Raw genomic sequence first — 27786 nt, 5'->3', positions numbered from 1 at the left:
CTGAGGTGTTGCAATTTTAGTTCTTCCCTGAACACAGACACAATAATCAAAAGTGAAGACAGCAGAAAGTGGCAGGGTTGAGAGAGAGAGAGAGAGAGAGAGAGAGAGAGAGAGAGATTGATAAACAGAGAGGGAGACAGACAGAGAAAGATGCAGACAGTGATACAGTGAGAGACAGACAGACTGACAGATAGACAAGGAGACAGATGGACAAACTGACAGCGAGACAAATTGTTTGAGAGAGACAGAGAGACAGAGGGAGAAAACCAGAGTGTCAGACAGAGAGAAAGCAGAGAGATTGAGACAGACAGACAGACAGACAGATAGTCAAAGAGAGCTAAACAGACTGAGAGACAGGCAGAAACAGACAGAGAGAGTAAGACAGACGAAATAGAAAAAGAGAGTCAGACAAATAGTGAGAGAGAGGGAGACTGAGGTAGCGAGACAGAGAGAGAAAGAGAGGGACAGAGATAGAGAAACAGAGACAGAAAGATAGAGGGAAGAGAACGACAGTTAAGGCAGTGAATTTAATAGGCTAAGAGAAAACCTGTTACCATGGCATGCTATGGGGGGTTGGAAAGCCAGGCAATAAGAGACCGAGCCAAACAGAAAGACAGATAGAGCACCCAAGGGTAAAGGGGAGGAGGGAGGTGGAGGGGGGAAACCCCGACAGACTCCAGCCTCTCAGCTAACCCATCACAGCTAACATTTAAGTTGCAAGTGTCTTATCATATCTTTATAATGAGTCCTCCTCCCAATGCTGCAGTTTTACTGACCTTTACTGAATCAAGAGGATTTTTTTTTTTTTTCTTACAGCCTGCTAGGATCAGAAAGGCAAAAGTGGGGATAGGAAGGTTTTACAACCATATGCCACAAAGAAAAAAAGAAACGAAAAAGGAGCTACAGGGACTTTAGATTGTGTCAGTTATTTACCTTTTTGCTCCACTTCTATTTTAAGCGTGGGAAGAGAGAATGAAAGGGGTGCAAGGGGGGAAAAAGAGATTAACATGAATTAACTATCATGTCCATGAACACATGCAGTTAACATGTTATGAGATAAAGGACATCATTTACAGACGTACACCTAGTCAGAAAGAGAAAGAGAGTTCATTTAGAGTCACTCACGCAAGATCCTGACTCCCCTAATTCGAGAAAAAGACCGTGTTAGTAACCGAGTGGTAAAAAAAAGAAGTGCAACAGCATTTGTTCTTATGTGAACAGGATCAGATTTGTGATGAGAAAATCAATTTCCAAAAGGACTCAAGAAAATATACAAGTACGAGCATACAGTACAAAGCTATAATATTCTATATCTACAATATTTTACAATTTAGAGACAACACTGTAATGAATCATTTTCTTCTAGTTTAAAATGCACAGATTTTGCTTGAACAAATTAAAAATAATTATACTCAATTCTAGGGCTGGGTGATATATCCATACAATACCGATATCGTGATAAAGGATTACACTTTTCTGAGATAACGTTGGTATGATGATGAATGAATTTTTTAATTTTTACAAATTAAATGGTTCTGAATGAATGGCATTGATTTGATTAAAAAAATGAATCTTTGTCTCTGTACGCATTAAAGAAAAGTATCGTCAAGCTCAGTTTAACGTTTTTTTTATTGTTTATTTTACTGCTGTTTTGCAGACAGTTTGTTAGCTAAATTATATATCGTGATATGCATCGTGCATCGCAGAAATGTCTTCAAGTATCGTGATATGATATTTTTGTCATATCGCCCAGCCCTACTCAATTCTACACTACTTTAATTATTTTCAGAATATAGCACTAGATATTAATTTAGTGCAATTTAAATAATAAATCTAATGTTGAAGCACGTTACATTTGTTTTTTTTGTTTTTTTTTAAATGATCCGTGTGAGTTGAGTTCTTGTGAAAAATCCCCCAGTAAACATCAAATCAAACAGAAAAACACAAGCCTCTAAAACATCTAATGGGAAATCTCAAACTATCGGCTTTACACTGCAAAACTACGACATTTCAGCAAGTGAAGGACAAGTGATGTAATATTTCTTATCATGGGATTATATGAGGTTATATGAGATTATATAACAAAAATAGGGTTTAAATTGTCTTATTCTTTGGGTAGATCATTTTGCTTCTTTCTGGAAATAAAAGCTGAAATAAGCTTTAAAAAATTATTTGCCAATAGAATAAGACAATTCCAAACTTTTTTATATAATCTTTTATGGTTAAATAATGTTATATTTGTTTAAAAGAAATCTAATATAGTTAGAATGCTATTAGTTGAATGTTGAATTTACCTATATTCACACTATTTTTACTTGCTAAGATATCGTTTTTTGCAGTGCATTATTTAGTACAATACACTATTTAGTAGGCAATTATATATATCGTATATACTGTGTACACTGCATGTGCACATACACACACACACACACATTATATCTATACATATATATATATATATATATATATATATATGTATATACACACACACACATATATATATATATATATATATATATATATATATATATATATATATACACATACATACATTCACACATACATACACACATCCATATTTGGGCACAGTGGTTGACAGAGTTTGGTCAAAACGTTTTTATTGTATTTTGCATAAGTGTAAAACATTTATCTGAGTAAACCTAAGAAGAAGTAGAAAAAGAATCAGTTCAACTATTCAGTAACGAAATCAAACACATTATTCAAGCTGATATTTTTGGGACAGGACTACTCGAGCTTCCTGTAAAGTCAAACAAACAGTCATGTTAAATAAATGGACAATGCTGTGGACTGCAAGTAAATAGAGAAATCTGGAAAAAAAAAAAATTCATATTAAAGCATGTGTTAAAAGGGGGAAGAAAACACGTGATTTCATCAGAAGATTAAAAGAAAATTGGCACATAAGCAGAAATGAGAAACAGATCATGTGATTTATCATTCATACTAGCACACGTCTAGTCAATATCTTGGATAATAAATAAATAAATACATACATACATACATACATACATACATACATACAGCTAGGAGAAATGGGGTTTACTGTCAGACTGATTTTATTTTTTAGATGTGTTTTGCACTCCTCACTCGAGCTCTTGATGTGTAACAGGCAGTCAACTCCCGCAGACAGTCTCCCGGTAGATGGGACAAGTGAGTTGGATAATAATATAACCATCCAAATGCCTAATGGGCCAAAACAATCTGCACTGGTAATGTAATAGAAAATATCAAAATAGAGTGCGTTTGTTTAATTTGAATTTGCGTGTGTTTTACGCCAGCGTCAGTTCCTTTTCATGGTGCCCGGATTACAGACACCTGGTAGACTTATATGGAATGATATTATCGTCCCTACATGTTATTACTTTGCTACAACATCAAGTGACATTTACTGTTATTATCATAATAATATTACCAGTTTTGCCAAACTCCATTCTAATCTCAACTCACATGGGCGTTCTTGCTTTCTGTCAGGGTAAATCCAGAATTATTTTATTTTTACTGCCGTTCTCCTGCTCAGCTTCATAACCAGGGACAATGTCGACCACGTGGACGTTAGACAACTGATTTTTAAAAGGATTATATTGAAAAAGTTACTGTTGTGTTTACTGCGCATTACTGCAGAAAAAAATCCAGCGTCCAGCTGAGTGTTTACGATTGCCGCAGCTCTCTACTGCACAGCTGCTAATATTATTATGCCTCCCCATCTCTTCTGAAACCTGACATTGGTGGAATAGCTTGTCCTGTCTTTTTTTAGGCTAGCGGTTCTAGACGATTAAATAGTTTATCGCGATATTTTAAAATGGAAAAATGCGAGCAATCAATATCAAACAAGCCTAACACCTAGAGTACAGACACTGCTGGGAGTTCGGTAACCTGTGAATCCATAACAAGCATTAGATTTGATTTAATCATCAGACTGCACAGCTTTTCGAGGTCATCTGATATTCTTTAGACCAGTGGTTCTCAAAGCGGGGTCCGAGAAGCATAGCCAAGGGGTCGGGGTTTTTTTTGTATTTGTGTCAATGTTGTTGTATTTATTATTGAATTCTTGTAGCTATCCAAACCTTAATGGCACAGAAACATGTTACATAATGCCAACTTGGACTTAATGTGTTCTGCTGTTGGAACGTTTTAGGAGTAAAAACCTTTATACCTACAATAAACAGTCAAATTAGTATTGCTTAATAATAAACCGAATATCTCTATAGTTCATAAATCTGTTGCGAGGGGTCTGTGGAATTTATTTTACAGTTAAAAGAGTCCCTGTCTGCAAAGACTTTGAGAAGAGTAAATTTGGATGTTTTTGTCCTGCTCTTCACTAAGCAAAGAATCAATCTAATTTTACTTTCAAATATCAAGATGAATTAATACTGCTAAATATCATCTGACTAATGAAGAGCACATGCGACATCTAAAAAATAAAGAGACTAACAAAAAAGTCCTGGTGGTCACATACACTATATGGACAAAAGTTTGTGGAAACCTGATCTTCACACCTGTACGTCGTTCTTCATCACACTGCTGGCACAATGTTTGAGCACACGATTGTCTTGAATGTCTTTGTATGCTTTAGCATTACAATTTCCCTTCACTGGAACTAAGAGGTCCAGACCTGTTCCAGCATAACAACGCCTCTGTGCACAAAGCGAGCTCCATGAAGACATGGTCTGCCAAGATTGGAGTGGAAGAACTCGAACGTCCTTCCTGCACAGAGCCCCGACCTCAACCTCACCGAACACTTTTGGGATGAACTGGAAAGCTGACTAAACCCCAAATCTCCTCACCCGACATCAGTGCCTGACCTCACTGATGCTCGTGGCTGAGAACAAGAATCCCCACAGCTACGCTCCGAAATCTAGTGGAAAGCCTTCCCAGAAGAGTGGAGCTTATTATAAGAGCAAAACTGGGACTCGATCTGAAATGGGATTTTCAGCAAGCACAATACGAGTGTGACGGTCAGGTGTCCACAAACATTTGGCTATATAATATGTGCAAAGTATTTCTGTAAACTTACTCTACACCAAGACAATTTTGTTACAGTAACAAAAGCAAACATTTAATAAATCAAAGATCTCCCCAAAATGATTTACAAAAATAATTATAAAAAATAACAGTACAAAACAGCTACAATTAAATAGCATCTTGGGTACTGATAACATGAACTGAAGAATTACTGTTCCCTTATGAGGGATGTTTAACGTTCACCGTATACATATTTCTAAGCTCAGTTGGTTCTTAGGGAAATTATAAACGAGTAGCATGTTAGTACACAAAAGGCTTACTTTCTGCATAAACAAAATGATGGTTCATACTTACTATAAGGGACACATTCATACTGGACCTCAAGGTATTTGTAAGTTCCTGGGCAAGGGTCAGGGAAGACATCCGTTCCCGTAATGACAATACACTGGGTTCGATTATTGCACCTAAGGGAGGAAGGGAAGGAGAGAGAGAGAGAGAGAGAGAGAGAGAGAGAGAGAGAGAGAGTGAGTGAGTTACAAAAAGAAGGGGAAAATATCAGCCAGGGATCTTAGTGTGTGCCTTTAGAGCGCACAGTGCTCAACTGCCAGTAATGCAATTGGTCTTGTTGTGCTCGGGTCAATATGAAACAAACAGCGTCATTCGAGTAAAAGGCCAGTGGATTCAGAAAAGAATGGCTTTGTTTGGGATAAAAAGAACAAGACTGAACATTAGCAGAGGGCAGCGACGCCACAGCAGCCGTCTCAGACAAAATGAACAATCCAATCTAAAAGTGTTCATGATTAAATTAGAAAGATTTTTGTGTGTGCATGACATGCTGATTCGTCCAAGAGAACAACTCTTATAAAGCGTTTTCCGTTCACTTTCATACGGCGTATTGTGGGTTTGCTCGCTTTGGTTTGTTAAACAACATTTCACAGAAAGGAAAAACAAAAACATTATAATTAGGGATCTGAGCAGCTTAGTTACAATGTAAATTATGATTGATTAATCTTAGTGCCTGCCGTTTTAAAAGTAGATCCCTCTCTAGAATATTAATGATACAGACTGAATCATGCTGTGTGCTCAGCGGGACTGTCTTGTTTATGATTTTTTTGTTGTTGTTGTTGTTGGACTTGTGTTTAAAAAAAACAACAACAACAAAAAACTTTCAGCATTCCTCTCACCACAGCCCCACTGATGTCTCAGACAGTTACCACAAACCTACACAACCACATTGGGCAGTTCACCGCCCTGATGTGGCTTAGCATTTTATCTGTCGTCTGTAGCCTTTAATCAATATCTCTGTCCATGTACGAGTGCTTACTATTTCAATTGATCGCTGAAAATCTATCTACAGTACATCGGTTAATGCTGTAGAATTTCTGCACTTCCCTGAAAGTAGACAACATTTTATGAAAGAAAAAAAAAAAGAGTGGTTGCTAAAAGGCAAATTGATTCCTAAATCTGAACATGCCTGTGGACTAAAAGGTCCTCAAGCTGTGATGGAAGAAAACATACATTTCCACACAAAGCAAAAAGGTGGAAGGCAGCTGCTCTGATGTCTTGCTGACTAACTCAGTTGTCTTACAAAGCAGCACTTTGAAATCTACTAAGGTATGTGTAAAAAAAAAAGAAATGGTTTTAGACAGGCGTCGAAGGCAGCGTGCCGGGATGCCGCCATACGCTAACGATCGCTAACCCTAAAGTCACCAGGTGAGATTAAGAGTGGGCGATAGGATATAAATATCATTTCATGATTTCTATGATATACGTTTGCTCAAAAAAATGCCAGCAATTAAGCAGTGTTGCATAAAAAATGTTATCCTTATTAATTATTAATTAACATTGTGATGTAATAATAATTATTATTTTATTGTGATGTTATAATAATTATTCTTTACTGTGATGTTATAATGATTATTATTTTATTGTGATGTTATAATAATTATTCTTTATTGTGATGTTATAATGATTATTATTTTATTGTGATGTTATAATAATTATTCTTTATTGTGATGTTATAATGATTATTATTTTATTGTGATGTTACAATAATTATTCTTTTATTGTGATGTTATGATTTTTAACAATTCATCAGATGCTTCCAATCATTTTGCAATGAATATATATATATATATATATATATATATATATATATATATATATATATATATATATATATATATATGATATCTCAAAATATTCACATAATTTATTAGAATAGCGATATAATATTGTCATATCAGCCAGCCCTAGGCGAGCTGGAATAACACATGATGGAGAAAATAGAACAAATTTTCTGTAACTACATCAGGCATTTCTCTACGAATAGGAAATAAAATAAAAAATAATTACAAATAACTTATTTGTCCACAAACTGCTCCGTGTCTCACCAGTGTTTTCTGCCACCGTCTTGAATCATGGGTTGTGTAGTATGACGGTAAAGGATCGGCCAGATGAAGGCACAGTGAAACACAGCACTCTGTGCGAGACTCGATGTGTTCCTGACTCTGAATGCAGCCTCAGGAGGCAGGACACTGTAGTGCTGCATGTCTGAATCACCCTGCTGGCATTTTCCTGACCATTGTTTTCTCTGCACTTTTCCCCCCTTTACTCAGCAACTAGCCAGAAAAATAAAGTTTTCCTCTTTTTTTTTTTTTAAACACAAACACGGAGACAACATTATCTGAGATGGATTACTGTATACAACAGTGCAGTGTTGTTTACTCAGGGCCTCCTGATGCACAGCTGTGCGACTGTGTAGGTCATATTGAAAAGCCAGGACAGTACACAGACAGAAGCCATGGTGTGAAAACTGTCCCTCATATGGATTTTTACTTTATTAACACACCACATGTGTGATAACAGATGAGAGCGCGAGGCCTGTTGCTCATAAAAATGAATTATAGTGCTGCCAGAAGCTGTAACATACACCTTTAGCTGCTGCATTAATGAGCCAGTTGGCTCTTTTTATTTGTGGCACTGTTAATGAGCGTCGTAGAACACGGTGTGTGATATATTTCATTTACTAACACTGTCTATACATTTACATAATGGAATATGAGAACTAAATTATAGCTGTTTATGTTCAAAGGACAGTTTATGTTTCCGTGTAGGAAGGAATGACTTGTAGTGCGTTGCCTGAAACAAAAAAAAAAAAGTTGAAAGGTTTTACAAGGATGTTTCTCGCAATGTGATGTCTTTATAATGCACCGCGATCAAAACGGAAATGCGTCTCATTTGCTGAGTATATAATACATACTGTATATAATAAACCTGCGCGTTGTGATATCGGCATTTGTTTCTGACTGGTCAGAAGGTGTTGATTCATTTTCTATGAAAGCAGCTCTACTATTCAAATAACAGGTTTATATTAATGTGCTCATTCTAACACGTTATCATTTCTATAGTAACAGCACAGGGTCAAAACATAAAAAAAGTCAAACATCATTGGTGATATGGTGAAGCTTTCTGTAACATTTGTGGAAGGAGTCTCCAGTGTCAGTGCTTTGTAAAAGTCGGAGGTAAAGCTGTTCCTTTAAGTTTTTTGGGTTTTTTTTTGGCTTATTGACTTTTAGAGAGAGGAAAAAGAGGCTGGTGAGGAAAATATAACAGGAACTGGCTGCACAGTCCTTCCATAACACTAAACTTAGCTATAAACTGATTAAAAAATCATGATGCGTCATTTTTAATAAATAAAACATTTTTAGCATTGGTAAATATATATATGGTATAAGATGAATAAAACACTCTGGAACTTGCTGCTATAGGAAAATGATCAACTTCAGGGTGATAACCGTGTCACACCACCCCTCATTGGCCATGACACTGATAGAAATATGTCGAACTCGACATCAATGGCATCAGCAGGGACACCTCGGTCATCAACAAGTCTAGTCCTGCTTGTTACTAATTTATATACCAGAAATACCCTTAAAATATACTTTAAACATAAAGGAAGCTTTTGAAGAGCAGATATTTCAGACATTTAACCTTGATGTGACCTTGACCCTGTTTGGATCAATTCCAAAAATCTAATCAATTCATCTGCTAGTTACGATGACAATTCCACATAAATCCTACAAGCATTCAACCACTCCTTCTGGAGATATTGCGCTAACGAGAATCTCAGATGAACGGACAGATGGATGGACGGACAGATGGATGGGCAGCACGAAAAATGAGAAAAGACTATATAATATACAGTAACAGCAATTGATGGCGTCATTCCAATGAGGGAAGAACACATCTAATATTTCATCGAGTATTCAGAAGCTAATCTTCCTGTATTTGACCTTTAAGGAGAGCTAAGCAACAACTCTGCCTGAGCATCGCATGAGCACAGCACACCACTGATTAAAATCTCCTTCCGAAACAGACCCATGGCTGACAGCAAAGGTGTTTACAGAGAAGATGAGACTGTCTTACAGATGACACATTTAACACACACACACAAACTTCTTGTCACTGGCATTTAAAAATGTAAGCATTAAAGAACTGTAGAAATGTCCACTGAATGGTTTCTGCTCCAATCCCCCACCCCCAAATCGTGCCGTTTTATTTATTGTGAGGTTTAGGGAAGAGCCGTATGACAAAAAATAAGATATCACAATTCTCAAAGACATTTCTATGATACATGATGTATCACACTGTATAGAACTGCTCATAAACTGCCAGCAAATATAGCAATATCGTAGTGGAGTTATGATACACACGATTCGATTCACAATGCTGACATCATGATTCCAGTTCGATTTCATTCTCAGAATATTTTGTACAAAATCTGAATGAAGCAAAAATGTGACTGAAAAGAGTCTTTTTTTTATTTCTGAATCATAAACAAAGTGCATTTCTGTCTGTATAAAGCTATATATGTCAAAAATGGCTATGAACAAAGGTTTAATTTTGTAAAAAAAAAAAAAAAAAAAAAAAAAACGTACTACAGGCTCACCAAATCGTGAACATTTTGTAAAATTGTTAAATTAAATGTTCTCTCAAAAATGTTTGACTGAATAAACAAAGTGTCTGACCTGGAGAAAATGACTGCCTGAAACATAATGAGGTCCATAGCAGGAATAGAGCTCCAAAGCCGGCTAAAATGCCCGCTTCCACTGTGTTGTGCAAAAGCTACCGAAGAGCTCTTTTTAACCGTTAGAGTGTGGTCATGAAACCACCGCGTGCTGTGTGTTGGTTGTTGCTATCCGGAGCTATCGGGTTATCAGACTTCACAAGTGCAGATCCAGTAAGCTCGTCACGAAACAATGTGATCACGTGACCAGTGTGTGCTATATTTTATGGGTTGTGCAGATTGGGACCTCTGGGGTTCAAACACTGCAACTGCAATAGATGCATAATAGAATGCTGATGTGCAGGATGTGAACTGCACACGTCCACAATGCACATCCTCACGTTTTTGCACCATGATGCACTGTGTCACAATGTACTGTGTACAGCCCTATAATACTGCATTAAAAAACTGTTCAATGATTTCTATAATGTGCACAAAAATACATTATATTTTTTATATATTAAATTAATACTGAAAGGGAGGGAAAAAAATATTTATGTTCATTTTAAATGTTAATAACTAACACTAAGTAACAAAACTGCAAGAGCCAATCTGTTGCTTCCAGTCAGTTTAAAATTAGATTTATTGAATAAATAAATAAATAAATATTTTAAAATATATATATATATCATGAAATCTCAGAAAAGAAAACAGTGACATCATTTTTCACGTTATTTTCATACTGCCCAGCCCTAGTAAGCATGTGGGCAGGGTTTGGATACAAGTATGTCATTCATTCATTAGGGCATCTCTCAGGGTCGCTGTCATCTGTCTAAACACAAACTATCCATCTACACACACACACATTTCAGCACTTCGACTTGTCTAATGATTCTGTATATATCTTTGCAGTTGTTTAGATGTCAGACAGCAGAGTTGTATAAAACATCACTGAAAAGCAGTATAATAAGACTACTTTTACACAGTGCATCTTGGTAATGAAATGATTCCTCACTGCACTTCCACACAAGTCTTCAGTGGGTGATAAAAACAGAACACTGAGACACTGGATTGTCTGTATATATGATGATAAATGAAAGGGAAAACTTCCAGACAGGTGTACTGGCATGATACTATTTGACGTCAACACTATACCATGCTTGGTAGCAAGTATGAGAATGCTGAGCAGACCTCCATTTTGTATGAACATGGCAAAAGGAAAAGATCTAAGTGACTTTGAAAGAGGGTTCATGGTAAATGCTTCAGTAGGAACCGTGACTAGTATGACATCTGCATTTAGACTGTCAGGAAAGGCATCAGTAAATAGGGTTTTGAAATCTTCTTCAGAGGCACAAATCCAGTGAGATGCTACTTTTTAGTGTGATATATAAAGAGAAACAGAACGGTAGTTCTTTGGATGAATGAGAATGTCAATGCAGGATGTGATCAGACCTTCAGCAAGAACAGTTTGTCCACAACTACAGCGAGAAGGATATTATAGTAGGGTTACATTGCATTAATTCATCATTAATTCAGTGGTGCAAGATGCACAGAGATGTGGAAAATAGTCATTCGGAAAGTGATCTTTCACCCAAAAAGTGGACAAGTGCATGTGTGCTGTACACAAAAAGGCTGCTACCGGTACGGCAAATCAATACACAGTTCTTCTGACTGATCACCTCTATCCTATGATGAAACATTTCTATCCTGATGAATGTGGTTTCTTCTAGCATGGCCCTGCCCCTATGCACAGGGTACGAGGGCTCACGGAATGGTTTGACGAGGATGAAAATGATGTGAATAGCTTTTAGAGAAATGGTGTTCATCATTCTAGTGCAGTTGCAGAGATTTGTAGAGACTTGCAGAGTAGTAGAATTTTCCCACAATTGTCAACCCTCTGTAAGGCTGAAGAGGAGAGAAGGTCACTCTAAATGCCACAGCAATTCTCAGTAGTTGAAGCAGTCTGTCTTAGAAAAGAGCCATTTTCTGTGCGACCAATTTTGTGGGTGTGGAAGGCAACAAATCGATGTCGTCGTTACACCTGCAGCTGCTAATTATTGTCATATGCCTGGGCTAATTACAATGAACCAAGATGAAACAACTACAGTTGCAATCAAAAGTATTCAACCCGGATTGCAAATCAGGATTATTGTCAATATTTACGGTCTTTCAGCTGTTTGAAAAGAACAAATCAAACAAAAGCAATTGAAATAGTTCAACACAATGAATGCTTCAAGTGGTTTCCACAAATTCAACTGAAAATGCAACTTATAATGACTTCTCACACATTTTTAGTCATTGGCCGTGGTGGACATGGTCAGAGCAAGGAATAAAGCAGGTTATTGAGGAGAGCAATGACACCTTTGGCAATATGGCATCAATCAGCCTTCCAAATATTGCCCACCTTTTGAAGAAGCACCAGGTTTCTATGAAACAAATTTACCCGGTGCCTTTTGAGAGAGTTAATGCCCGGGTGAAACGACTGCATGCAGATTATGTTCAGGTACAGCACTATGTGATGTAATGTATGTTCAGTTTTTACTTTGTGATACTCACAGTACTGTACTACAGACTAACAATGTCAACTTTTCTTTGTAAAAGAGCTAAGCAAATGATCTTTTTTTAGAGGGTGACGGAGTTAGATGCTGCTATGGATCATCACAAGTATATTTTGTTGACGAGGCAGGCTTTAATCTGGCAAAAACCAGATGCCGTGGACGTAACCTTATTGGCCATCTAGCAACCATCCAAGTGTCTGGACAACGTGGCGGAAACATCTCGATTGTGCGGCTATGTGAAGATGGTGTGGTAGGCTGTAGACCAGTTCTTGGATCATACAACACTGAACACCAGATAGCTTTTCTAAATGAACTTGAGCAGGCCTGTCAGGGTGAAGATATCAGTTATGTTATTGTGTGGGACAATGTCAGCTTCCATCATGCAGAGCTGGTTTGGGAATGGTTTCAGGCTCATACTCGGTTCATGACTCTATATTTCCCACAATACTCCCCTTTCCTCAACCCAATTGAGGAATTCTTCTCTGCTTGGAGGTGGAAGGTGTATGATCACCATCCCCATGCGCATGTCACCCTCCTTCAAGCCATGGATAAGGCTTGCAATGACATAACTGCAGCGCAATGTCAAGCCTGGATTCGCCATGCCAGAAGGTTTTTCCCATGGTGCACGAACAACAAGGATCTTCACTGTGATTTTGATGAAAATTTATGACCAAATGTTGAAGACTGGCTTGATGTTGATTAATTTATTTTGTTTCACAATGCAGCCACAGTATTGTTGTAAAAATTGTTGTAAAATAAAATATTTTTTCCTGCATAAATGACTTTTGATATTTTACTTGTTGTATAAAGGTTTTTATTATGGCGTTGTCAGTTTGGTGGGATAATGTAAAGGTAATATCTACTGTGATGACTGTATACTGTATAACGGTATTACAGTAACATTCATTCAGAAGCAAGGGTGATTTGAAATGTGTATCTCGCATTGTTTTCTGTTGAATTACCTGATTGTTAAAAGTACTAAACTGAAAAAAGAAAAGCAAATTTGTCTTTTTTTTGTTCTTTCCTCATTGCTGTACATTTCACACTGAGTTGAAGTTGGCTTATAGTTCTTCAGAGGTGCTTCTGAGAAAAGCCTTAAAACGATGCTCTAAAAACTTGGAACATGCCCCCTCCTCAAAAAAAACCCCCAAAAAAACAGGTGTTCCTAGCAGTTTGTAGGCTGTCTGTCAAACAAGGGCTTAGTTTATGAGAAATACTACGAAGTGAAAGTGCACATCTGTCTGTTAAACTGAAACAGCAGAAATACTGTATGTTAACTGAGGTTAGGGTGTATCCCTGTTTTTTTAGTAGTCAAGGCAAAAAAAAAAGTTGCATATTTTCCACCGTTGTTCATCACATATGAGAAGTCTAAAACCGACTTGAGGACTTCAAGCTTTCCCTGCAGTAATCAACCACATCTAGTGATTAGAAATCAGGGAAGCATCTCAGTGTGCTTCTTGATTTCACAAACAAGTGTAGGTTTGTTTGGTTTTTTTTTTTTTTTTTGCTTATTTGTTTGCAGATGTTTGCATAAAGAGAGATATGGAACACTTTAAAGGGGCATTATGTAAGATTAGGTCTCTAACAGTTAAGTAGGTGGATTCAACATTGAATGATTATTTTTTTTTACTCCCACCTATGTTAATGAAGCACAGCTCGCAGGCTCTACCATGGCCTGTAGAGTTGAATGTCTATAAAATGACTGACAGTAGGCACATCCAAACAAAAACAAGCATTCTGGGCCAGAATAAAATTTTCCAAAGGGGGTTTCTCAGCCACTTAATACGCGTGTGCTGAGGCCACAGCTTAAAACTTCATATTTTACCATGTTTTACATATCTTCATGTTATTTGTACAAGTAAGGAATTGTAAATATTGACTATTGCACCTTTTTAATAGTCACTAAAGTTATAATACTGAAACAGCACTAGTGTGTGTGTGTGTGTGTGTGTGTGTACAAGCATTTCTGTCAACAAAGAACACTACATTTGTTTTCCTGAACACTGCTTAATAGGAGGCAATGATAAAGAAAGGAAAGATTTTTCTGTCATAAAAGAAAATATGGTTAAGTGAAATATGCCAGAAATAAGTTGGCAAAAAACATTTCAGATACACATAAGGGCTTTCTTTGACAAATCGAGATTGATATATACAATATATACACTTAGCTTACTTAGATTTTTAGGTGCTGAGCCTATGTTCGGTCTCAGAGACCTCAATCTGCGCTTGGCCGTTCCACCGGTGCTCCCACTGCGATTGCAAGTTTTATCTCCACTCAAATGAAGCATTGGGTTCTAAAAATTAGCCCACATCTTTTATTAATGTGCACTAATCAAGCGTCATGATGGATGATTATGATGTTGGTGGTGATTCATTACTTGGCCAAAAGATATAACAACATGAAAAGTGCAAAACAATGCAATTTCACATCTGGGCTTGTGCAAACCTAAGGAGGCACATCCCTTTGAAAAGTTTCCCCATGTAGATTAGCACCCACTTGAGACGGCTAATTGCCTGCAGCTGAAGGGCCTAATTGAGCCGCTGCAGTTTCAGGCCTATTTTCATACAAATCATGGCACATGTATAATAAGCCGAGCGGAAATACAAACAACCCACGCTGCCTAGACCTACAAAACACATCAAAGGCCATGTCACGCGCAACTTCCTGTTTGCCAGAGCAATGCTAGAAAAGAGGAATTGCAAGGCTCCAGATGTATGTTAGTCAATCTGTTAGTCAATCAATTGGCAAGCGGATACACCAGAAAACGGGATTTTTGTTTGGTTTTTTAAAAGCACGTTTGAAATGATTGTTGAGGATTTTAGAGAGGGAGGGTCTCCGTGCTTGGTTCTAAGAGCGCTTCTATGAGTCAATGCCATGCAGCTAGGAGGCCTGATTATAAATGGAGCAGATGAGAGAGAAAAAGCACGGCTTGTAGAATGCAACGATAGGAAGTTTGAGAGGTGTACTTCGGTCATTTCAACAGACCGAATATTCGACAGGGAAAATGACTGCGTAGTACTAAGATTCCAGAGGAAGGCGGGAGAGGGGTTTGATCTCGCACTGACACTAGCACTGGCTGTAGTAAATGTTTCTGGAGTCTGGTCATTATGTTTAAATGCAATGTGATGAACATAAGTCCTTGGTGTGTTGTAAAGTAAATTTATGTGAATGCTTTGTACTGCAGAACTTGCTTTGTGGTGTATTCTGCTCAGTTCTTTCCACAGTCACTGTGTGCTGGCAAACAAGCCATAGTATGTGAAATATATATATATATATATATATATATATATATATATATATATATATATATATATATATATATATAAAGGATATTTCTGGAGGTTTTTCTCGCTGTGTTGTTTGGTAATGATGATGAACTTCGTTTGATGTAAAATGTATGATGAAGTACATTCAATTACACATTTATTGTGTTGTCAGAGTCAACCATTGCTGTTACTTGTATATACTCATCCATCCCTAACATAACTAGCAGTTTAGCTATTTGCCAGCAGTCTTAAATTGTTTTGAAACAATTTCCCCTCATTCTAGGGTTATATCTACTACCTTTTTGTGCTATCCCAAATCATATTTTAATAATAAAAACTGGTTTAGCATCTGTAAATGCTCAGGAGTGATCACTGCTGTTTTCTTCTTTTCTTTCATTTGAAAAATTTAATACCTTTTTACTGCATAAATGATTTAAATCTGGTGTTATTTTCAGATCATGGCTAAAACACAGAAGATGAAGAAACAATGTCCATTAAGACAGGCTTCACCTCAAACACATTAGTTTATGTTTAATGAATTTAATAAATTCTAATAAAACATAATATAGCCCTGAGAAAAAGAAAAAAAAAAACTCTCCACCCTCCATTTTTGCCGTCAGGTGGTGGAATGGCAGTCAGCCTTGTCTAAAGTGCTAGAGTCACTTCTATGATGTGATCAGAATAACATACAGTTACCAAAGTCCCAATTCCAGTTGCGTTTTCAGCAGAGTTTTACGAATGCGTGATAGACCTAACTTACAATCTGTAATGCCAGCATCCAAACAGAAAGCATGTGCACTCCTTAAACATTCTAGCTGTGTGCAAATTTTATTTGCACTGGTAACAACAGACTTTGTCACAACGCAGCTTAACAGAAATCCAGAAGCAGATTAGATCCTTATTGTGCAAGGCGGAGGCGACAGTGGCACGGAAAAACTACCTGAGATAAGGGTTTGGGGTTTGCGAAATTTTGGGGGAGTTGCAGCTCGATACAAAGGGATGTGAAATACAGGAATAAGTAAGTAAGTAAATTTGTGTTTAAAAAAAAGATGGAGATGGGGGTGCATTTTTACCGGTATTTTACAGAAGACATTTTTAACGGTATTTTACAGAAAACTGTCCAATCATACAGTGACAAATGAACCCTGTTAATGTAGCGAAGTATTGTTAATATTGAAACCATGCAAAATTAGGGCACAATATGCTTTTCTGTGATATCCTGGATACTGGCTGATATTAAGATTTTATATGTAATGTTTAAAATTATCAAATATTAACATTTTCACCTTATTAGTGTTAAAGTAATAAATATCCATCCATCCATTTTCTGTACCACTTATTGTTACTGGGTCGCAGGGAACCTGGAGCCTATCCCAGGGAGCATGGGGCACAGGGCGGAGTACACCCTGGACGGGCTGCCAATCCATCGCAGGGTACAATCACACACAGATGCACACACTATGAACATGCCAATTTGCCTACCATGCATGTCTTTGGACTGGGGGAGGAAACCGGAGTACCCGGAGGAAACCCCTGCAGCAAGGAGAGAACATGCAAGCTCCGTACACACACAGGGCGGTGGCGGGAATCGAGCCTATGTGGTGTGGAGGTGTGAGGCAAATGTGTTAACCACTAAGCAACCGTGCGCCCTTCTTTGAGACTCGTGATATAATATTTGGCATGTCGCTCAACCCATATGATGTACAATAGTAAACTATAGTATTAAAATAATAATAATATTCTAAAAAAAAAAAAACCTCTATGTGGTATCCATGGAATGATCTTCTCTCTGGTAACTCTGCTGTCATTCACTTTGCTTACTTCCAGAAGCTTGAGTAAGCTTGAAACTGTGATTATAGTTGTTATATATAGTATAGTTATTATAGTTTATAGTATTATGGTAATGTAGGATATCATATCAATAACATAACATATTGTAGAATGTGATATAGTATTGTAGGGTGTGATACAGTATTGTAGGATGTGATACAGAACTGTAGGGTGTGATACAGTATCGTAGGGTGTGATACAGAACTGTAGGGTGTGATACAGTATCATAGGGTGTGATATAGTATTGTAGGGTGTGACACAGAATTGTAGGGTGTGATATATTATTGTAGGATGTGATATAGTATTGTAGGATGTGATACATAATTGTAGGGTGTGATATACAGTGAGGGAAAGAAGTATTTGATCCCCTGCTGATTTTGTACGTTTGCCCACTGACAAAGAAATGATCAGTCTATAATTTTAATGGTAGATTTATTTGAACAGTGAGAGACAGAATAACAACAAAAAAATCCAGAAAAACGCATGTCAAAAATGTCATAAATTGATTTGCATTTTAATGAGGGAAATAAGTATTTGACCCCCTCTCAATCAGAAAGATTTCTGGCTCCCAGGTGTCTTTTATACAGGTAACGAGCTGAGATTAGGAGCACACTCTTAAAGGGAGTGCTCCTAATCTCAGCTCGTTACCTGTATAAAAGACACCTGTCCACAGAAGCAATCAATCAATCAGATTCCAAATTCTCCACCATGGCCAAGACCAAAGAGCTCTCCAAGGATGTCAGGGACAAGATTGTAGACCTACACAAGTCTGGAATGGGCTACAAGACCATTGCCAAGCAGCTTGGTGAGAAGGTGACAACAGTTGGTGCGATTATTCGCAAATGGAAGAAACACAAAAGAACTGTCAATCTCCCTCGGCCTGGGGCTCCATGCAAGATCTCACCTCGTGGAGTTGCAATGATCATGAGAACAGTGAGGAATCAGCCCAGAACTACACGGGAGGATCTTGTCAATGATCTCAAGGCAGCTGGGACCATAGTCACCAAGAAAACAATTGGTAACACACTACGCCATGAAGGACTGAAATCCTGCAGCGCCCGCAAGGTCCCCCTACTCAAGAAAGCACATATACATGCCCGTCTGAAGTTTGCCAATGAACATCTGAATGATTCAGAGGACAGCTGGGTGAAAGTGTTGTGGTCAGATGAGACCAAAATGGAGCTCTTTGGCATCAACTCAACTCACCGTGTTTGGAGGAGGAGGAATGCTGCCTATGACCCCAAGAACACCATCCCCACCGTCAAACATGGAGGTGGAAACATTATGCTTTGGGGGTGTTTTTCTGCTAAGGGGACAGGACAACTTCACCGCATCAAAGGGACGATGGACGGGGCCATGTACCGTCAAATCTTGGGTGAGAACCTCCTTCCCTCAGCCGGGGCATTGAAAATGGGTCGTGGATGGGTATTCCAGCATGACAATGACCCAAAACACACGGCCAAGGCAACAAAGGAGTGGCTCAAGAAGAAGCACATTAAGGTCCTCGAGTGGCCTAGCCAGTCTCCAGACCTTAATCCCATAGAAAATCTGTGGAGGGAGCTGAAGGTTCGAGTTGCCAAACGTCAGCCTCGAAACCTTAATGACTTGGAGAAGATCTGCAAAGAGGAGTGGGACAAAATCCCTCCTGAGATGTGTGCAAACCTGGTGGCCAACTACAGGAAACGTCTGACCTCTGTGATTGCCAACAAGGGTTTTGCCACCAAGTACTAAGTCATGTTTTGCAGAGGGGTCAAATATATATTTCCCTCATTAAAATGCAAATCAATTTATGACATTTTTGACATGCGTTTTTCCGGATTTTTTTGTTGTTATTCTGTCTCTCACTGTTCAAATAAATCTACCATTAAAATTATAGACTGATCATTTCTTTGTCAGTGGGCAAACGTACAAAATCAGCAGGGGATCAAATACTTTTTTTCCCCTCACTGTAGTATTGTAGGATATGATATAGTACTGTAGGATGTGATACAGAACTGTAGGGTGTGATATAGTATTGTAGGGTGTGATACAGAATTGTAAGGTGTGATACAGTATTGTAGGATGTGATACAGTATTGTAGGATGTGATACAGTATCGTAGGATGTGATACAGTATTGTAAATGGTGCACTTATCCAAAGCGCTTTACACTGTGTCTCATTCACCCATTCACACACACATGGTAGCAGAGCTGCCATGCAAGGCGCTAACTTGCCACCCGGAGTAACGTGGGGTTCAGTGTCTTGCCCAAGGACACTTCGGCATGTGGAGTCATGTGGGCCGGGAATCGAACCCTACGATTAGTGGACAACCCTCTCTACCACCCGAGCCACAGCCGCCCAGATATAGTATAGACAATACTACAATGCTATGTAGATATAGTATTGTAGAATGTCATATGGTATTGTAGGATGTGATATAGAATTGTAGGGTGTAATATAGTATTGTAGAATGTCATATAGTATTGTAGAATGGATACACAATTGTAGTATGTGATATAGTACTGTAGGATGTCATAATATTGTAGGGAGTGATACAGAATTGTAGGTTGTGATATAGTATTGTAGGATGTCATATAGTATTGTAGAATGTCATATGGTATTGTAGGAGGTCATATAGTATTGTAGAATGTCATAAGGTATTATAGGAGGTCATATAATATTGTAGCATGTGATATAGTATTTTAGGATCACATATAGTATTGTAGGATATCATATAGCATTATAGGATGTCATATGGTGTTGTAGGCTGTGATATTGTAGAATGTCATATGGTATTGTAGGAAATCATATAGTATTGTAGGAAATCATAGTATTGTAGGATGTCATATAGTATTGTAGTATATCATATAGTATTGTAGGATGTCATATGGTATTGTAGGATGTCATATGGTATTGTAGGGTCACATATATTATTGTAGGATATCATATAGTATTGTAGGATGTCATATAGTATTGTAGGATATCATATAGTATTGTAGGATGTCATATGGTATTGTAGGATGTCATATGCTATTGTAGGATGTCATATGGTATTGTAGGATGTCATATGGTATTGTAGGGTCACATATAGTATTGTAGGATATCATATAGTATTGTAGGATGTCATATGGTATTGTAGGATATCATATAGTATTGTAGGATGTCATATGGTATTGTAGGATGTCATATGATATTTTAGGGTCACATATAGTATTGTAGGATATCATATAGTATTGTAGGATGTCATATAGTATTGTAGGATATCATATGGCATTGTAGGATATCATATGGTATTGTAGGATGTCATATGGTATTGTAGGATGTCATATGGTATTGCATGTCAGCCTGTGCATTATGTCCACAGCACAGAATAGCTTCTTTGCTCTACCCACCTTTGGGACATTATCTTGTAGGCATCAGGGAGGTAGCAGTTGATATTTTCCATCTGGAAGGGGTCAGCATCACAGATCTTGTCATCCGTGCGCCCGTAATTAGCACTCTCAATCATGATGACATCACTTCCTGGACAGCGTAGGTCAATTGGGTAGCCCTCGCAGGACAGTTCCCGCCTGACCAAACCAAATGGCAGTGCTCCCCGACTGAAGCCTGGGGAAGACAGGAAGAGAAGAAGAAGAAAGAATAAATCAAAGACAGAAATATAACTACCCTGACAAGAAGTATCAGGGGGAAATGTGAGGGAAGGAGTGTGTCTTGAGAAACACACCGGACATTATTTCAAAGGCTGCCAAGCTGACGAGAAGACGAATGAGACATTCCGAGCTACATGAGACATAGTGTCAGTTTGTGGAAAAAAGATCACCGATGGGAAGTCAAAGTAAACAAATCAATATTTAATATCTATGGTAATTAATAAGTATGCTTGATAGTGTACATTCTATCACTATTCAAGCTCTGACATAGTCAATGTTAACTTAAATGTATGCTAAATATTGGCAATCTAATATATTTTACAATAATTTAGGGGTTTAAACAGATATAGCCAAACAAGCATCAACAATATGAATGGCTAATTCTGACAGCATGATAGTAGACATGTGCATGGCTGAAGAGGGAAAAAAAAACATGAAGGCTGTCTGAGCATGGGGAGAAAAAAAATCAATACTCTGTGTTCTGCAAATGCAAGCAGTGCCAAATAACTGTGCTAAAGGGGGGGGGGGGTTTGTCTGTGTGTGTGTGTGTGTGTGTGAATCAATCTACTCCCAACAAATCATTTAGAGGACATTTTGCTTTCAGCATTGTTCCATGCTAAATATAAAAGTCTAATTTCTTATCTTGAAAAAGAACACTATATTTTGAATTGCACCTAAAACATAGACTCTTATTAATTTTGTGGCAAAAGAAAAGTAAGTCCAGTGAAAATAGTATTTGCTAGAGTTGTTATGTGAAGCAGACACTTTTGATGTTTTATGAAGAAAAAAATAAAAAATACAATTCCAGCGGGACCGTACGCAGAATTCTGGGCGTATCCCTGTGGGCAGCAGGGGACAAGGCGTCTTGAATTTGACAACAGAACTTTAAAAAAAAAAAAAACACCGCACAGGAGAATGCCTACAAACAAGCTGCGAGGATCTATGAAGCACAGCGCTTTGCGCTAAACATGCTTCATGCTGTGATTCGTATCACTTCTATTTATAGAACGTTTCTATAGACCAAGAGGACAAAGTCAGTCAAAAAATATCCACAGGGATTTCCGTTCACGGAAACAACAGCCTATTGAATCTCCAGCCACCTCCATGAATATAAATTCAGTTCTTGTCCCTTGCTGAAGCTGACCTGGTAAAACATCTGGCTGCATAAATGCTAAATATACACTGCAGACTTTAACATTCAAATTAAGATCATATTTATCACGGTCGAAACCTTTTGATTGAAGAAATAAAAAGCTGTAACAGTTCTCAAACTAAAAACACGTTCGACGTCAGAAAAATGGAAATTCAGCGTTTTTTTTTAAATAAATTGCTAAATTTAAAATGAAAGGTGTATATAGGGCACCTATTGTCTCTGTACATTTCTTTTCATTTAGACATGTTGAAATGCACAGGAAATTTAACATTCTCAGTTCAGAAGTTACTGACAGGATGTTAATTATACAACAAAAAAGAGAAGTCGTAACTCCTAAGCACTTTTTTTTTTCTATCAAGCCATTACCTGCATCACATTTTGACAAGCCAGGATGTTTTCTGCTGTATCAAAAGTGTACTGACAACAAAATGGGTTCAAATGACTTTAAAAAGTCTGCTCGATTGAAATGAGTTTCTGGCTGACTGAAGTCAACAATTAGAGAAGACAGAATGTGTATTGTTGCTCTGTTCTCTTTTTGACTTTGGGCATTCCTTGTGTGATGGTTACATGTTACAACACAGAAAGAGGTGAGAAATGATGGGTATTTACCTCACTTCCAAGCTGTCATGCTGAGATCATTTTTGGAATGAATTCTGGGCAGCGCTTTTGGGTGAAACGCAATTTATTAAAGGCTTTCGGCTTGCCAAAAAGAAAACCCAGGAAGGGATTTGGGACTCGGTACAGTGTTAGTGTTGGTTCGTTTTCAGTTCAAGGCTAAATTTAGACTGAGTAGCTCTCTTGAGGTATAAAAGGTCTATCCAAATCAATGGTAACTTTTAATTTCAGCGCAGTACACACTAGGATTGAAAGCAAAACTTGTTTTCGGTTGCCTCCGTCAGCATTTTTGAAAATGGCCTTTTTCCTTTGGCTTATATTTGAACTCGGCTCAGACTCAATAAAGAGATCACATGACCCATCCAGGAATCAATGGGATTGCAGTATAGTCCATCTGACTGGGCTGCATCAGCTTTGGCCTCGCTACACTGTGCTGGCAGAATGTACGTGGTCTTCCAAGGGGAAAAAAAACATCAGCATGATCAGGCATGCCTTGCCAAAACCACTCATATACTTCATCTGAAGAATCCTGCTAAAACACTTACAGTTTACAGCGCTGTGGTTTTGCTATATGGTACTGGACTTTATTGTCCTGCGCTCAGAGGAAACCAGAACATGTTGAGGGCGTGGGATGGAAAAGAACAGCCTGAGTAATGAGTAACGATGCCATTGCTTGGTGACCTGAAATGACAGAGCTGTAATGCTCTTCCTGTTCATGTGTCTGAAAATGAAACATGGCCTCGGCATGGCCACAAACATGGTCCATACATCATGACTGCAGGTTTTATTTCATAAACAAGTCATCTTTCAGTTCCTTCTTAATAACGGCTACTGACTTCATCAATAAGGGAATCCTAAAAAATATAACCAATATCCTCTTTTAACATTTAATATAATGGAATAAAATGTTGCAGCCACTCAAACAGGAGGAAAGGGTTAGTAAAGCAACGTCTGCACCACTGCACATTAACCTGCAGCTCTATGCTACTTATCTTACGTCTTGATTTGATTTTGTGGACCACACGTTTTCTGCGGCGTGTCTATATATATATATATATATATATATATATATATATATATATATATATATATATATATATATATATACACATATACATAAAAGGTGTCCTAACGTCTTGATTCCAGGCTGCTGTTGCTCTTATGAGATCTGTCTTAGGTTTATGACATGATTTGTCATGTTTTGACACTTTGATTTACTCTCGCAATTCCCTTTTTGGCCCAAAATATAATTTCAAGCTTTCTAGAGACACCTTTTTTTTTTTGGGATACAAGAGATCAAAATAACAAAACAAAATTAGCATATCAAAATTCAATAACAGGAGTCAATTGTATATAAAACCAGATTTCCTTCCAGTGAGCCATTTTCCTGTCTCATTAAAACCACTGCACTGATGCTGTCGTGTCACACAACATTCGATGCAAACGGAAATGTAGACTGCAACCTGAGATTTACGTCGAAGATTCGTCCGTATGTTTAATCAACGTGTGCGTGGGATTCTATTTCTAAAATGGTGTGAATTTAATCCAAAATCCTTATTGTTTAATGTCACCCAATACTTCCTCAATTTGGAGAAATTTCCTTTACTATCAAGTAGCCTAGCATTTAAGAAATGAACAACTAAGCCTTCGCTAAAAACTCCCAGCCTGCACGGTTACTTCCATTATATCAAACAAGCTGACCCGTCAGCTATGAAATGAACAATGGTAGAAATTTTAACTGTGGGTAATTATCGGTGCTATACACCAAAAAAAAAAAAAAGTACACAAAAACATCTCCAGTATGAGTTTAAAGGCTACAGCATAACAGTGTAAGGATACAGACTGAGGCTGAAGAATACAGATACAGTAATGTTTCTGCATCACACTGTAAGTAAATATACAATTTTATACATTTTAAGGACATGATGTTAATTGTTAAATCATTTAAGGGGTAGCTAACAAACAGCGATTAAGCTGTAAGCATTCTTCATTTCTCAGTAATTAAGTCATTTCACTCTTTGTTTTAGCTACATATGGCGCTAAATACAACGCGTTAATGATAACAGAAAGGCTTTGTAAGCCACATCTTCTAGCGACTTGTTTAAAATCTTGAGAGTATTCCCAGGATTTTAGGGCTTATGTGTTGGATGGCTTGGAGTTAACAGAGCCAGCATCCCTGCACAAGTGGGCAGAACAAAATATAAACAAACCATGAATTGCATCACCCTGCCATGCTTACCCATCATCTCAGAGCTTTTGGATTTAAGAATTTCACCCTATCTGCTTAAAAAAATGCTATTGCGAGCTACTTGTGGAAGAACACTTCATGACATGGCTTGTGCTGCACTGTTCTGCACTGCAACTATTAATCTCACACAGATAGAATTTGTCCCAAGGCTGTGTCCCAAACTGCATAATGCACACTAAGTGTCAGTGGTGGAAGGGTATTATGCAGGTTTGGACGAAGCCCAAGTATTCACGATTGCTCGGTTTTACAAAAGTATTGTGAGAATAACTGTTTCATCCCCATCTGCGTCCTCTGTGCATTTTGTAGCCAAACCTGTGTAAAGCTTGACACAAACCAGGAAGCTAAAACTCACATCAGAGGATAAAAGGCACCGCTCATGAGAGCGGAGTGCTTAAATCACACACTCTCATGTGGTACAACCGTATGTATTTTAAAATACAAAAATGATTGGATGACACAACTTTTCAACTGGGTGACAATCCACATTCTATCTGATTATCATAACTCACTCGGAAGCTTCCCACCAAATTACAGAACAAATAAATGCCTTACCTGTTCAGTAATGGAGAGGAAAAAAAAAACTCTTATCTTACGGTATATCAGAGTCTTTCAGGATGTCAATATCATTTGTTTACATGCTTATGCTCTCTCACTCTCTCTCTCTCTCTCTCTCTCTCTCATCTCTAATTGGATGTAGCTCCGGCCTGTCACTGTGGAGTTGGACTTCTTTTGTGCCTGAGCTGTGGAACCCAGCTGCTGTATCCACAGATTTCCAACCAGTTCTGACCCGATCCTGATCCTGACCCCCAGCCCTGACTTACTTTTACAGCATTACAATGACAAAATTTCAGGCTGACTCACCACTCAGGAACATCATATTAAACAGAGTTTTGACTCCCTTGACACAAAAATCTTTTCTTTTCGTTTTAACAACAGAAATTCTACGCACTGTAACTTAAATTCATGACCTTATTTTCCTCACAAACCCCAAATGTGTAACTTTCACATAGTAGGTTGCAAAATGGTAGTCATTCACTCCTCCTATTCTCATCAATGACTGACAGCAGCCTCTTCGTGGCAGGTTTTAAATTATACACATTGTTTCTAGGGGCATGAGGCTCACAGCAAGTGGTGGAAATAAGACTGTGGTTCGTGCGCACTTGATTGCTGCTGTGCCACTTTCAGATTGTTTAAAAACTTAAACTGATTAGCATAGGATTGTATTGCAAGCAGCGCTGCAGCAGTGGGAAGAGGCTTTCCTTGCATTTGACTCCTCACTACTATGCTGACAGAATTACCTGATGTCAGCCACTACAAACACAGACCTGTCCAACAACCATACAGAAAAGGTTATAGAAATATCTCAACTGAAAAGAATCTTGTTGTTTCTTTTTTGTGCAGTTGTAAGTAATTTATTTTAAATCCTGGTCGTAAATTAACAGATTACCAACATTGCGTTATAAAATCCGCTGGCTATAACTGTTTACCTGCAAACGAATCTATTTAGATAACTTCCATTTATAAATGGCCCTTTTGGATAGATAGCTCTATCATAGGGCTGGGTGATTATATTGATGTAACACCGATATCGTGATAAATGATTACACTTTTCTGAGATATCGTTGGTATGGTGATGTGTGTTTTTTTTAACGTTTTTAATAATTACAAATGAAATGGTACTGAATGGATGCTGCTGATATTCTTTGTCTTTGAGAATTAGAGAAAAGTATTATAGTATTATATAAAAGTATAATAAAAGTTATTATTTTTAAAAGTTACTATTTTTAAAAAAGTTATTATTTTATGAATTTTTTTAAAGTTATTTTTTAAGCAATTATTTTTATAATAAAAGTATTAGAGAAAAGTATTGTTAAACTGAGTTTTTTGTGGGGTTTTTTTTTGTTTATCTTACTACTGTTTTGCAGTAGTTTGTTTATTAGCTAAATTATATATCATGATATGCATTGGGTATCGTAGAAATGTCCTGAAGTATCGTGAAGTAGAAGTATCATGATGTGATATTTTTTCACATCAACCAGCCCTACTCTATCATCAAGCTTGGACATCATGCCATCTGTATAACTAGCTAGCTATATGAGATAAAACATTTTTTGTTTGTTTGTTTGTTTTAATTGGTTTGGGCGGGGTCTACTGTGACATACAGAAAGACAATGATGTTGGGCTGTACTGTTTTCATGCCATGATAATTCCAAGCCCTAATCCATAGCAAATGAATCTATTTATTTATTATGTGTGTCAGGGCCAACAGGTAGGTCTGGCGGGCGGGCAGGGGACAAAAAGCATTATCTGAAATGCAAAAACAACCTGACAGCACAAGGCCAAGTGCTGACCACAGAAATGCAGCATTAACAAAAGGTCTGTGGACTTGAGATCCAGTCTTCACCTGTTCTACACTTTATGAGAGAAAAGAAGACAGCTACATAAATTGTTCTCTGTGTTCAGAAGCGATTTACAGTAGGAATTCACCTGGGTCAAAC

The 27786-nt window shown here is 37.7% G+C and overlaps 1 protein-coding gene across 2 annotated transcripts in view; it reads right to left on the bottom strand.

Annotated features, from left to right (window-relative positions):
• adgrl2a (adhesion G protein-coupled receptor L2a) overlaps positions 1-27786 on the bottom strand; it is a 113339-nt gene that overhangs the window by 46636 nt on the left and 38917 nt on the right. Inside the window, exons 3-5 of one of the 2 annotated variants that reach the window (XM_053634008.1) lie at positions 21015-21228; positions 5335-5444; positions 934-948 (exon numbers count right to left, since the gene is read on the bottom strand). In XM_053634008.1, the coding sequence (XP_053489983.1) occupies positions 934-948; positions 5335-5444; positions 21015-21228 (339 nt within the window). The remainder of the gene's footprint in view (positions 1-933; positions 949-5334; positions 5445-21014; positions 21229-27786) is intronic. The other variant, XM_053634007.1, reaches the window with a different exon arrangement.

This window comes from Ictalurus furcatus, chromosome 10 (assembly GCF_023375685.1).
Source record: "Ictalurus furcatus strain D&B chromosome 10, Billie_1.0, whole genome shotgun sequence".
Classification (NCBI taxonomy): Eukaryota; Metazoa; Chordata; class Actinopteri; order Siluriformes; family Ictaluridae; genus Ictalurus; species Ictalurus furcatus.
Note: the sequence above shows the minus strand (reverse complement) of the source record. Positions and strands in the feature narration are given on the sequence as shown.